The sequence below is a fragment of the Heterodontus francisci genome, chromosome 19 (genome assembly GCF_036365525.1).
Source record: "Heterodontus francisci isolate sHetFra1 chromosome 19, sHetFra1.hap1, whole genome shotgun sequence".
NCBI classification, from domain to species: domain Eukaryota; kingdom Metazoa; phylum Chordata; class Chondrichthyes; order Heterodontiformes; family Heterodontidae; genus Heterodontus; species Heterodontus francisci.
Window position 1 is genome coordinate 53,639,563 of NC_090389.1, and position 13,794 is coordinate 53,653,356.

The 13,794-nt window shown below is 41.6% G+C and overlaps 1 protein-coding gene across 5 annotated transcripts in view; it reads left to right on the forward strand.

The window, feature by feature from the left end:
* The window catches only part of cfap20dc (CFAP20 domain containing), a 548,283-nt gene that overhangs the window by 336,245 nt on the left and 198,244 nt on the right, over window positions 1-13,794 (forward strand). For 4 of the 5 annotated variants that reach the window (XM_068051613.1, XM_068051614.1, XM_068051616.1 and 1 more), the window contains one exon: window positions 12,599-12,973. In XM_068051613.1, coding sequence (XP_067907714.1) covers window positions 12,599-12,973 — 375 coding nt within the window. Of the gene's footprint in view, window positions 1-12,598; window positions 12,974-13,794 lie in introns of those variants that run through there. The other variant, XM_068051617.1, reaches the window with a different exon arrangement.

A 13,794-nucleotide genomic window follows, 5' to 3' on the forward strand; every position in this document is an offset into this window, starting at 1 on the left:
TAAGCTGCTCTGCTTATATGCACACCTCAGCTCCTTGAATTTCAGTATTCAGCAGTGATGACAGAGTTACCTTCTTGAGCAGAGGCCCAACCAGACCCCATCCACCACCACCCTCCTCCACCTGGCTGAACTTGTCCTCACATTGAACAACTTCTCCTTCAACTCCACTCACTTCCTTCAAGTAAAAGATGTTGCTATGGGTACCTGCATGGGTCCTAGTTATGCCTGTCTTTTTGTGGGATATGTCAAACACTCCTTGTTCCAGTCCTACTCAGGCCCCTTCCCCCAACTCTTTTTCCAGTACATTGATGACTGTATCGGTGCCGTTTCCTGCTCCCGCCCCGAACTGGAAAACTTTATCAACTTTGTTTCTAATTTCCACCCTTCTCTCACCTTTACATGGTCCATCTCCAACACTTCCCTTCCCTTCCTCGACTTCTCTGTCTCCATCTCTGGGGATAGGCTGTCTACTAATATCCATTATAAGTCCACCGACTCCCACAGCTACCTCAACTTCACTTCTTCACACCCTGCCTCCTGTAAGAACTCCATTCCATTCTCCCAGTTTCTCTGTCTCTAATGCATCTGCTCTGATGATGCTACCATTCACGACAGCGCTTCTGATATATTTTCCTTTTTCCTCAACCGAGGATTCCCCCCACTGTGGTTGACAGGGTCCTCAACCGTGTCCGGCCCATTTCCCGCACCTCTATCCTCACCCCTTCCCCTCCCTCCCAGAAACGCGACAGGGTTCCCCTTGTCCTCACTTTCCACCCCATCAGCCTCCATATCCAAAGGATCATCCTCTGCCATTTCCGCCACCTCCAGCGTGATGCTGCTACCAAACGCATCTTCCCCCTCCCTTCCCCTGTCGGCATTCCAAAGGGATCGTTCCCTCCGCGATGCCCTGGTCCACTCCTCTATTACCCCCACCACCTCGTCCCTTCCCGCGGCACCTCCCCTTGCAATCGCAGGAGGTGTAATACCTGCCTCCTCTCTCCTCACTATCCCAGGCACCAAACACTCCTTTCAGGTGAAGCAGCGATTTACTTGTACTTCGTTCAATGTAGTATACAGTATTCGCTGCTCACAATGTGGTCTCCTCTACATTGGGGAGGCCAGACACAGACTGGGTGACCGCTTTGCGGAACACCTCCGCTCAGTCCACAAGCATGACCCAGAGCTTCCGGTTGCTTGCCATTTCAACACTCCCCCCTGCTCTCATGCTCACATCTCTGTCCTGGGATTGCTGCAGTGTTCCAGTGAACATCAACACAAGCTCGAGGAACAGCATCTCATTTACCGATTAGGCACACTACAGCCTGCCGGACTGAACATTGAGTTCAATAATTTCAGAGCATGACGGGCCCCCCATTTTACTTTTATTTTTAGTTATTTTTTCTTTTTTCATTTTTATATATTTTTTTGTGTGTTTATTTTATTTTATATCATCTTAGTTTATTCAGTTTGCTTGCCCACTGTTTTTTTTTCATGTTTATACTTGCGGCTGTTCAATTTTCAGTCCGTTAACACCCTATATATACTAATGCTTTGTCTTTCAACACACCATTAACATATTGTTTGCCTTTGCTCCACGACCTTCTGGTCAGCTATTCTGTAACCTTGTCCTATCTACTACACCTTCTTCTTTGTTATCCCTTGCCCCACCCCCGCTTTACTTGCTTATAACCTTTCACATTTCTAATATTTGCCAGTTCTGAAGAAGGGTCAAGATGCTGCCAGATCTGCTGAGTAGTTCCAGCATTTCTTGTTTTTATTTCAGATTTCCAGCATCTGCAGTATTTTGCTTTTATGACAGTTACCTTTTTGTATTATCGATCATGGTTATTCCTTTGTGGAGGTGTAAGTGCATTGAGTATAGTGCCGAGGACTGGTAGAGGTAACCTCCCTCTGTATTACCAAGACACACACGTAGGTGTTTCCTCTTTCTGTTGTAATTGCCTTGACAGCACTGTCGCTCAGTGCAATTTTCAAAGTATTTACGATGTTTAGTGTTACTCAAGGGAGAAGAGGTATATTTATTTCACGTGGTGAGTGACAGTTTTAAAAATTGGCAAATATGGATTCTTCTCTGGCATATTTTTAATAAACTTGGATTTAACAACATGTTAATTTAGAGTACTGTTGGAACAAGGTATTAACCATCTCTTTGAGGGACGGGACATTGAGAAGAAGGAATAGTGACCCTTGAGTTTGTGATAGAAGTTTAATACCCAAAAGCTACATAGATCTATGAAGTTTCCATAACAGATGGCAGCAAATTTAAATTTTTTGAACCAGCTCTGCAAATTGGCACCATTTAAATCAGTGTAAATCATCCTACTTGTTGGTTGGGGCATTGTATTCTATTGGAGCAGACAACAGCCAATAGCTACCGTTCTTTTTAACTTCTTGTGCAGTAGGACAAACCATTTCTCCATGAACAATTGCTGATGTGCTAATGCTCAAACTAGGATGTAAGATTTTTGATAGGATACAAAGCCTCCAGTCGGATATGGTTTGTGTCATTGTAGCAAGTTATATTGTAAAAGTGATATGTTTCAAGGGAATGAAACCACAGCAGTTTTATTTGTATTAGGTAGCATTTCTGTGACAAATCACAAACAAAATTGCATTTACTCTTTTATATCCCTTGCCATCCATAGCAGTATCTGGGCAGTCAGTTACACTCAGTGCTTCAGAACTTCCCTCACAGAAGATTGTGTTTCAGCAATGTTGCTATTTTCAACTTGGATTGTGGTGGAAATTGATGCCACAGAATATTTGCATTTTGTGGGGAATTGCTTCATTAAATGTAGAATTTGAAAAGTCATTAAACAGTACAGGTTTCCACAAAGCCTAATAAATGCCAACATCATAATTTAGTTACATAACTATTTACTGGTTTTTAACAGTGCCAGGAGGAAACAATATTTAGAAGTAGAAATGTCCGCATATATTGCTATTCTTGTAACTGCTAAATGACCTTCCATATTCAATAGCCCATCCTACTTTTGAATAATAGCTCAGGGAGAGCAATCACTTTTTCAGCTCTCATCTAAGTGTATATCTACATCAACCATTGTAGAGTTTTGTTCAGTCGTGGCACGGCCAGTTCCATAGGGAAATCATTCTCATTGTCAGAATACTTAGATCACAGAACAATTATTCTTGCAAAATTGTTCACTGTTTTTGACAATAATCAACTTGCTAATTTATGGAAGACTAATATAGATTTTTAGTGGTCACAACGTTTAAAGAAGTAGATATATGAATATGTTATGACTGGTCCAAAAATCTTTTTAAAAAATGATATAAAAAGAAAAACCATGGATGTTGGAAATCTGAAATAAAAACAGTGAATCTGGAAATGCACAATAGGTTGGTCAGCATCTGACATAAAAGAAGTTTAAATGTTTGAGTATACCATTTAGTCATATTTTCCAAGACCCAACTGAAAATGGTAACCTATCTTTTTCTTTCAGAAGCTGAATAATATACTGTTCAGATAAAAATGTGTAATCTGATTGCCCCAGTAGATTACTCATTTCAGTCTTCTGATTTGACAAAAAAGAAGGCACTGTAGTATAATTACCAGTTTCAGATCAGCTGGAAACTGGTTGACAGCAAGATTCCATCTGTTATTTGATCTGTCATCACTGGAAGCTAGCTATAGATGTCAGTATTTAAGCCTTTATATTGGAGATCCAAACCATAATGACTCAGTGGCAGACCTAAATATAAATGAAACAACTTCAACAAAATGACAACACTCTGTGAGCAAATTAGTTTATCATTGTTGCAGCCTGTCTTTTGTTTTGACTTGATGCTGATACTAGGATGCATGATATTCAGGTTGTACTGTCATTAAGAAAGAAAACAATAGTGATGAGGAAAACAAAAAAAAGCATGGGAATCCAAAGAAACGTTATGTATTTTTCCTGCCAACAGCATTATTACCTAACACAACAGAGTGACCAAAACAATTGCATTTCATTGATTTGCTTCCTTGGTATTTAGTTGCAGACCTCTACATTCTTAAACAGCACTGGAAGGCTGTGTGCCTTTATGAATTTTAATGTGCTGTCAGGTGCTAATTTTTTTTATTCTTGGAACATGCAGTGTCAGCAAAAACATCTTTATTAGTCATTACTAGCTGTCCTCAGAAAATGGCAGTGGACCTTCTCCTTGAACTGCCACTGTGCTTGTGCTAATGTTCTCATGTCGGTGGAAAATGGGAACTCCAGGTATTTGTCCCAGAAACAATAATTATATCCAAGTTAAGATGGTGTGCTATTTGAAATTGATTGTGTTCCCTTGGTCTTGCTGCTCTTGTACTTTTTGTTGGTAGAGGTCAGAGGGCTGAGAGATGCTGGCCGGAATTTTACGGGCCCCCAACGAGCAGGGTGGTGGCAGTGGGGGTCATAAAATTGAGTGTGGTGGGGACGGTGGTTCCTGACCCCCTTCCGCCCACGCTGCAATTTTACGCAGGGCAGCGGTGGCAAGAAATGGCCCACCTGCCTCAGGCCAATCAAGGCCCTTAAGTGGCCAATTAACTGCCACTAAAGGGTTTCCGCCCACCACTGCGGGTATTTTACTCTCAGCGGCCAAATGGCAAAGGCCCCAGGAACCTCCCCCGGTAAAAGCAGGCAGTCTTCTTTTGAGCTGGGGATGGCCCTCCTGGTCGGGCACCCTGTGCCCCATGGAGGGCCGCCCCCAAAGCCCCAACCGCCTCCAACATTCCCCCTGCCCCCCACCCAACTGACCCCTCCTTTCCTTGCCTTGTCCCCGGCAAGGCCATAAAAGCTTACCTGAGTTCCGGGGCCGTCCTTTCTGTTGCTTCTGATGACTGGGTGTAAACCCAGCAGTGGCCACCGCTCTCGGTGGCGCCGCTGGGACTAAGAGCTGCTCTAAGACTAAGGAGGTGGAAGGCCCGCGCAAGATCAGTTAAGGATCTGGGGAGTGAAAAATCCCGGCCTGGCTCTCCAGGCCCAGTGGAGGTGGGCTTGCCAAGGCCCCCTGCCCAATGTAAAATTATGGCTATTCTGTCAAAGTAAGATGAGTGAGCTGCGGTGGTACATTCTGTTGATGGTATGTACTACAGCCACAGTGTGACCATGGTGCAGAAGGTGAATGTTGAGTCTCATGGCATCAATAACAACCAAGTGTATTTCTATTTCCTGAATGCTGTCAAGCTTTGTGAGTATTATTGCAGCTGCGCCCATCCTGGTGATGCTGAGATGTTTAGTTTAGTTTAGTTTAGAGATACAGCACTGAAACAGGCCCTTCGGCCCACCGAGTCTGTGCCGACCATTAACCACCCATTTATACTAATCCTACACTAATCCCATATTCCGATCACATCCCCACCTGTCCATATATATTTCCCTACCACCTACCTATACTAGGGGCAATTTATAATGGCCAATTAACCTATCAACCTGCAAGTCTTTGGCATGTGGGAGGAAACCGGAGCACCCGGAGGAAACCCACGCAGACACAGGGAGAACTTGCAAACTCCACACAGGCAGTACCCAGAATCGAACCCGGGTCCCTGGAACTATGAGGCTGCGGTGCTAACCACTGCGCCACTGTGCCGCAGTCACATGTCACATGTGTAAAGTAAATGCCAGTGTGGTTATGCATGATTGCAGAGGCAACTTTTTATGTAGTTTAAAAAAAAGACATTGAAGAAATCTGGATCCTTTTCTATTGCTGTGTATAGTAAGGTGGTTTGTTGAAAAAGATAAAGTTTGAAGATTTTATAAAACCAAAATTACCGCATGAAATGCTTAAAAGATCATTTGCACAAGTGGTTTCCTTACTTTTCTGTATGTGTACCTCTTGCAAGCATTCATTCACTGTCTTGACTTCCAAACGGCCATAACTGCCACTAAACGGTAAACAATATTATTATTGTCCTTTTTTAACAATACAGCAACTGAAATAAGTACAGAATATGTACAGAAATGTGATGATCTCACAAACCCCGAGGTTATCATCATGGATCCCTTAGAGTCTAGGTAACCTAAGTCTGAAAACCCATGGTTTCCAGAAACAGTTGATTTTCTTTGAACTTGAAGTTCACCATAGCCATTTATTACTGTTGATTTTGTGAGCAATCCTCAAGATTTCCCTTTGATAGACAGGAGGAACTAACATTTGGTGGACCACTGTCCACACCTCCTCTGCAAATCACTAAGGAGGTCTCCACTTTCTCACCACTACCCCATTTTTCAAATAATAACATTTGGGAAACCCTTCTGCCTGTATCTCAGAACAGGCAGTCTGTACTATTTTTAACTCGTGGTCTGCCTGCTGAACCTCAATCAAGGAGGATCTGCTAAACACCTCCTTCTCCTCATTTAAATCCCAGGAAAAGGTTTTAGCCAGCCAGCCCTCTGGGTCATCTGTCTAAATTACTGGCTCAGCTTTCTCTAATGGAGTTCACTTAGCCATGGACTTGGTCACTACGCAGTCAGGAAATATTTCAGGAACTTCCTCCTGTAACTTTGACAACTCTTTGGCCTCATTTGGCTTGTCTAAGACTATTGGAGAGGCTGTCATTCTACTTGCAGCCAAATCATTACCCAACAACAAATCTACTCCAGCTACAAGCAGACTAGGGACAATCCCTACTGTAACCGGTCCAGAAACTAGGTCACACTCTAAGTGGACCCGATATAGGGATACGGGTAGGCACCCACCTTCAATGTCTTTTACCGGAACCTTTGCATTCACCATGCTCTTTGGTGAGAAGGTCATGCCTTTACCCAGCATTAATGATTGGGTGGCCCCTGTATCCCTGAGCAGGACATTGGACTTGCTCGCCTCATTAGAGGAGTACGGGGACTCCTTTCCCTTAAAGACAAAACCCTGGTAACCCTCAGGGATTTTGTCTGGTTCTACCACACCCATGGCAGTTTTCATAGAGGGGTCAGTTACTGTAGTTAGGGCTGTGGTCTTGTCCACCATGCCACCTGTTAGGGCACCCTTTCCTGAACTGACCTTGTAAACTCCAACAAAACCTACTGGCTTCCCCTTCAATTTCCAGCAATCGGCTTTCAGGTGCCCTGCTTTACTGCAATGGGAACACATGGGTCTTCAGGAATCATTCCTACCCTCTGCATCTTCCTTCCTGACCTGTGGAGGACCCCCCACATTCTCACTTCTATTCTCCCTTTCACAACCACCCCATCACCAATTGCTCTCCCACTTTCTGTCCTTTCCAGACCTCTGGGGATTATTAGGGAAGAGTTTTCCCTGATTAAAGGCTTTCTGCATGAGGTTGTACTCATCCGCCATTACAGTAGCATCCCTCACCTTTGAGACCCTTTGTTCCTTAGTATGGGAGTTGATATTAATCAGGATACTATTTTTGAATTCCTCTAATAGAATCACTTCTCGTAAATTCTCATACAAGGGTTCTAGCATCAAAGATCTCATCCAACTATGTATTTAACTCACTTAAATTCAATTAAGAGTTGAGCGGTTCTTTTCCAAGTATTCCTGATTTTTTGTCTGTATGCCTCAGGGACTAGCTCATCGGCGTTTAAAATAGCAGTTTGGTTTTCTCATAATCTAAAGAGATTTCTCCTGATAGCATGGAGTAAGCTTCATGGGCTCTTCCCATTATTTCACCTTGTAAGAGGAAAGCCCAACACTCTTTTGGCCACTTTAACCTATGAGCAATTTTCTCAAAAAAGATAAAGTACGATTCAATCTCATCCTCATTAAATTTTGACACTAATTATGTTTCAGGAAATCAAAGCTTTGCTCTGAATCAGGATCAGTATTTGAATTGCTAGTGGCACCCGTACTATGCAGTTTCAGTCTTTCCCTATCTAGCTCATACTGCCTTGCCCCTTTCTCCCTTTGTATATCTCTTTCCTCTTTTTTGCATTTCTCTTTTCTCTTTTTCCCTTTGAAACTCTAATTCCATTTTTCACATGGTAATTTCTCTTTCCATCAGAATTCTAGCTAATACAACTTTGTCAGTCTCAGATTCCATGCCCGTTTCTTCTGTTTCTGGGTCAATATCAAAATGATTAGCTAGAGTTTTAAGGATTTCAGGCTTTCTTGCTTTTGGTCTTAAACTTACTCCCACCTGGTTAGCTACAGCTTTTAGTTCCCCAACAGTTAATGGATTTAATGCACCCCAAGATAACTCTTCCTGTTATACAAATACTTTGGCGTCGAATGCGGCCATATCTCAAGTGTTTATCGCAGTAAAAATGTGAGAAAATCTGTTGATTTAAAAAAAATAATTTTAGCAATTGATTTACCTCCCGTTTCCAATTCACTCATTTAATCTAATGTTTCAGATCCCAGACGAGCCCCCAAATCTGTTATGGATAGGCGGGGATGATAGGGATGACTTTCCTCTTTTTACCTCTCGACTGATTGATAACAGTTCGTTTAAAAAAAAGTGTTATTAGCTCCTGAGTGCTTTAATTGTCAGGAACAGTCAAATGACAGGTTTTCTCGTAAGTTCTAAAAGAAAGATAAATGTTTATTGTTCAACACCCGAATAAACGCTACTACACCCACTCTGTCACTCATACAGATACTCACACACTCAAGAAAAGATTGCAGTTATAAAAGTAGTATATGGTTAGGTCTTATGATTTCAAGTATTCTCTGTTACACTTGCTTTTCCCTGGGGTGAAGACTTGAAACAAAGCAGGACTGTAATTTTTTTTGTCCACTAAAGAAAAGCTCTGGAGGTTTCGGAGGATGGATTCACTGTTGTTTTATGTTCACAGTAGCAGATTTCTCTTTTTATACTCCAGTCAAAGTTCAATGGCAAAGCCGTGGTACGGTTCCTCAGATGGAGAGTTTAGGGCCAACTCAAGTCTATGCCTAAAGCTGGTGGTTTTAGGCAGGATCGTTTCTCTTTGTTGGCATAGATGTTTTTCTGCTTCTGCCCAGAATATACCTTATTAAAACCGCTTATCAGAAACCTAGTTTATGTCAGGTGACCAGAGCATCTGATGGTTAGGCCATTGTCAGATAATGGAGTCCGGCTATCACTCATCCACATACCATCTTGATAAAATTGAACTTTTCATACCCATTTTCTGGATTTCAAATTTGGTGTCGAAGAGTCTGAAACAATATTGTGAACCCAGTTTTTTTTTAATTAGTTGAAGAAATGCAGCCAATACCGCAGGAAAGGTCATTTGCATTTTAATGACTTCACCAAGACTTGTCCAGACATGACAATTAGCTCGGGCTTCTTGCAGTTCCATTTATACAGGCAGGAAAGAAAATATCACCTGACCTCTCAACTCCATTTTGTTTTGCAGGAAAGTGTCCGTTTTAGGTTTATTAGATTAGAGATACAGCACTGAAACAGGCCCTTCGGCCCACCGAGTCTATGCCGACCATCAACCACCCATTTATACTAATCCTACACTAATCCCATATTTGTACCACATCCCCACACTTCCCTACCGCCTACCTAAACTAGGGACAATTTATACTGGCCAATTTACCTATCAACCTGCAAGTCTTTGGCATGTGGGAGGAAACCAGAGCACCCGGAGGAAACCCACGCAGACACAGGGAGAACTTGCAAACTCCACACAGGCAGTACCCAGGATTGAACCCGGGTCACTGGAGCTGTGAGGCTGCGGTGCTAACCACTGCGCCACTGTGCCGCCCATCCTATGTTCGTCTCTTTGTCAATTACTGGCATGTTATTAATGTCCTCCACTGTGAAGACTGATACAAAATACCTGTTCAATGCCTCAGCCATTTCATCATATCCCATAACTAAATTCCCCTTCTCATCCTCTAAAGGACCAACGTTTACTTTAGCCACTCTTTTTCGTTTTATATATTTATAGAAACTTTTGCTATCTGTTTATACTTCATAAATTCATATTTATTCATAAGTTTGTATTGTGTGAGCGTGAGACTGTCCACACAAGTCACAGATTTAAATATTTAATCTGACTATTTTGTTTTACTGCAGTGCTTTCATGATTGACATATGCAACATAAAAATAAAATGTGATCACTTTAAATTTGATTTAGCAAACAGTCCAGTTTCATACTCAAAAACTAACTTCATTAAGAATCCGATTTCTGTATTTTTGACACATGCTATTGATTTTAAAAATAGTGGGGTCATGCAGTTTGCATATCTTTAAACATGGGTAGATGATAACTGATGAAGACAGGATTGCTGTGCTGTGTTGTTATTTGTGATGACATAGGAGCTTCTGATTTCATTAACGATGGCTTGAGGGATTCATACATTTTTCTGAAATATGAGTGACATTTGAAATATATCATCTAATCGGGTGCTATCCAACGACATAGAAAATCATTAGATAATTTTTTTTTAAATGGATTCTACATTCAGAAACTGAATATTTCCTGACACTTAAAGGTAATTTTGTTGAAATTGTCAAAAATTGAATCTACAGGGATTTTAAAATACACTGTAGGGGGCTGACAGTTTTTCAAAATTAAATCAAGCAAAATACCTGGTTTTGCATAAAAATTAATCTAACGTCTAACAAAAGCACTTAAATGCATGTTTTTGAAACATGCAATAACTGAAAATGTGACTTTGATGACAGCAATAACAAAACCTTGTGCCTTAATATACTGCCTTAACCATAAAAAAGTTCAAAGTGCTTCTGAGAGGCGTAATCAGATGAAAATGAATGTTGAGCCAAAGAAGGAGCTATTAGAGAGGTGATCAAAAGGTTGGCCAAAGAGTTGGGTTTTAAGGAGGCCCTTAAAGTAGAAGAGGGAGGTGCAGAGGTGTTTAGGGATGAAATTCCAAATCTTGAGCCTGAGGTGGCAGAAGGCATGGCTGCCAATGATGGGATGAAGGAAGGTAAGCCAGAGTTGAAGGGGTGGAGCAGTCTGGGACGAAGAGAGGTCTGGAGGAGGTTACAGAAATGGGGAGGGACAAGGCCATGAGGGGAATTGATCACAATAGTAAGAATTTAAAATGAGACTCTGGGGGAGTGGGAGCCAAAATAGATCAGCCGGACAGGAGTGATGGGTGAGGAACGGTTGGTACAGGATAGGATAAGCAACAGGATAGGCTGGGCTGAAGATTGCAGAATGTGAAGGGTGGGAGACCAGCACGGAGATCACTGAAATAGTCTAGAGATAGCATAGGCATTGATGAGGATTTCAGCAGCAGATTGGCTATAAGATGATGGAGGTGGGGCAACTTTATAGAGGAAAAAGATGAAGTTTTTGAGATGGAGTGGATATGGGATCAGAGTTAAGCTCAGCATCAAACAGGGTACCAATATGAGACAGTGGCAGGGGTGGGAGATGCAGTCAGTGACAAGGGTGCAGTGTTGCGGTAAATGCCTTCGTTCCAACATTTAACTGAAGGAAATTGTAACTGTTCTGAGACATGTTCGACAAGCAATCTGACAGCACAGCGACAGGAATGGAATCGAGACAGATGGTGAAGAGGTTGAGTTGGATGTCGACAGTGTGAATGTGGAAGCTGACCCCTTATCTTTGGAAGTGTCACCAAGGGGTGGGATTTAGATGAAAAAGAGGAGGGGGCCAAGGATAGAGCCTTGAGTGACTGCAGGGGTAACAGTATGTGGAAGGAAAGTGAAGGCATTGCTGAATATACTCTTGCTACAGCTTGATAGCTAAGAGTGGAACCTAGCAACGGCAGTCCCATTGAGCTAGAAAACAATGCAGGTGTTGGAGGAGGAGGATGGGGTAATTGTACGTGTCAAAGGCTGCAGAGAGGAAAAGAGGACAAAAAGGGAAAATGCATGAGGGTAACAGCCACAGAGGATGTCATTGCTGTGCCAGGGGTGGAAACCTATTTGGAGTTGTGGGAAAGATGAGCAGGATTTGGGAGACAACAAGACGTCAAAACACAGAAAAATAGGGGCAGGACTAGGCCATTCGGCCCTTCGAGCCTGCTCCGCCATTCAATACGATCATGGCTGATCATCCAAACTCAGTACCCTGCTCCCGCTTTCTCCCCGTATCCCTTGATCCCTTTAGCCTTAAGAACTATATCTAACTCTTTCTTGAATATATTTAATGATTTGGCCTCAACTGCTTTCTGTGGTAGAGAATTCCACAGGTTCACCACTCACTGGGTGAAGAAATCCCTCCTCATCTCAGTCCTAAATGTCTTACCCCTTATCCTTAGACTGTGACCCCTGGTCCTGGACTCCCCCGCCATCGGGAACATCCTTCCTGCATCTACTCTGTCCAGTCCTGTTAGAATTTTGTAGGTTTCTATGAGATCCCCTCTCATTCTTCTAAACTCTTGCGAATAGAAGCCTAATCGACCCAATCTCCGAGGACTTTGGAGAGGAAAGGGAAATTGGAGATGGGACAATAATTTTCAAGGGTACAGAGATAATTCTTTTTTGAGAACAGGGCTAACTATGGCAGATTTGAAAGGGAGTGGGACAGTTCCTGAGTTGAGGGAGCCATTTACAATATCAGCTAGCGGGGGGCAGGAACGGATGTTATTATATTAATTAATATTTCATGTAATCATTATTTCCTTAATACTTGTGAGCAATTTTCATTTTTGATTGAAATTTTACATTGAGTAACAACATTCTTTTTAAAACATAAGGATGATTTGCCGAATAGGATTACCAGACGACTCTCAGGTGCCAGGACAAGTTCCAGTAGCTCTGAAGCCTCGTTGGCCAACCTTATATCCCATAGTTCAATGTCTGTATCCCCTGAAAGAACAATACAAACTGCTTCAGTCGAACAAACCTTAAAAAGAACTCCTCTTACTGCACAAATCAAAATAGACACGGAAAAATTTCACAATATCACTCCAGTCCAAAGCAGATCTCCCACCAGAGGAGATGCTCCAGATTCTACACCAAGCGTGGTAAAGGTGAAAGATGGTCAAGCTAGCCAATCCAGGACTTCAATGGTAAAGAAATCCTTAAAAGAAATCCCAAAGGATGATCCAAGACTAACTACAGATACTTGTGTAAGTTTTTCCTGGTTTAAAATTCACTTGTGCTATCTATCTTAATGTCTGAATTGATTCTGGATGGTTTTCTTTATTTAATAAAAAAGTATATTTTTTATTCATTTAAAAAAATTGAGTGTTTAGCAGGGTGTTTGTGCTGGAAAATGGGAAACACTTGTTGCATCTTATATCAACAGCAGGCAGAGAGGATATTTCACAGGATATTTCAAACCATCATCCTGACTCATTTTTGAAACCAGTCATCAGGAGTAAAAGGACAGTGTCTTAAATGCTTCACCAAGTTCTTTGCCTTTTTGTTTCCTTATTATAAAAAATTAATTTAAAAGGAAAAATAGCAAGCTTCAGAGTTTATTATAGGAAAAGACCTTTGGAATAACAATTTATTTGATATTTTTATACTTGTTTACAATATACTTGTGTTTTGTAATGTTATTTTTCTTAGTCAATTCAAGACTTTCATTACTCCAATTCATTGCATATTGCTGTTATTGACCTTCTGATAGATTTGACTTCTAATTGTACAGTTGTGAGTCATAGATCATCATAAAACTAGTACTATATATACTAGTGAAATTCCCATTGATTATTTTTATGAAAAGTTATGATGAAGAAATAGTCAAAAAATGTTAGGCATAAAATAGATCCATAACATACAAGATCAAGAGAAAATGGGAGTGATAAAGAATTAGTGAAATCTCTGAAATATTGTGCTGTTTGTGAATTCCTTATTTTAGACAATTGAAATTTGAAGAGAGGATCGGGAAACTCAGTCCATTTCCACTGGACAAATAATTACTGGAGTGCAGTCAAAGGGATAG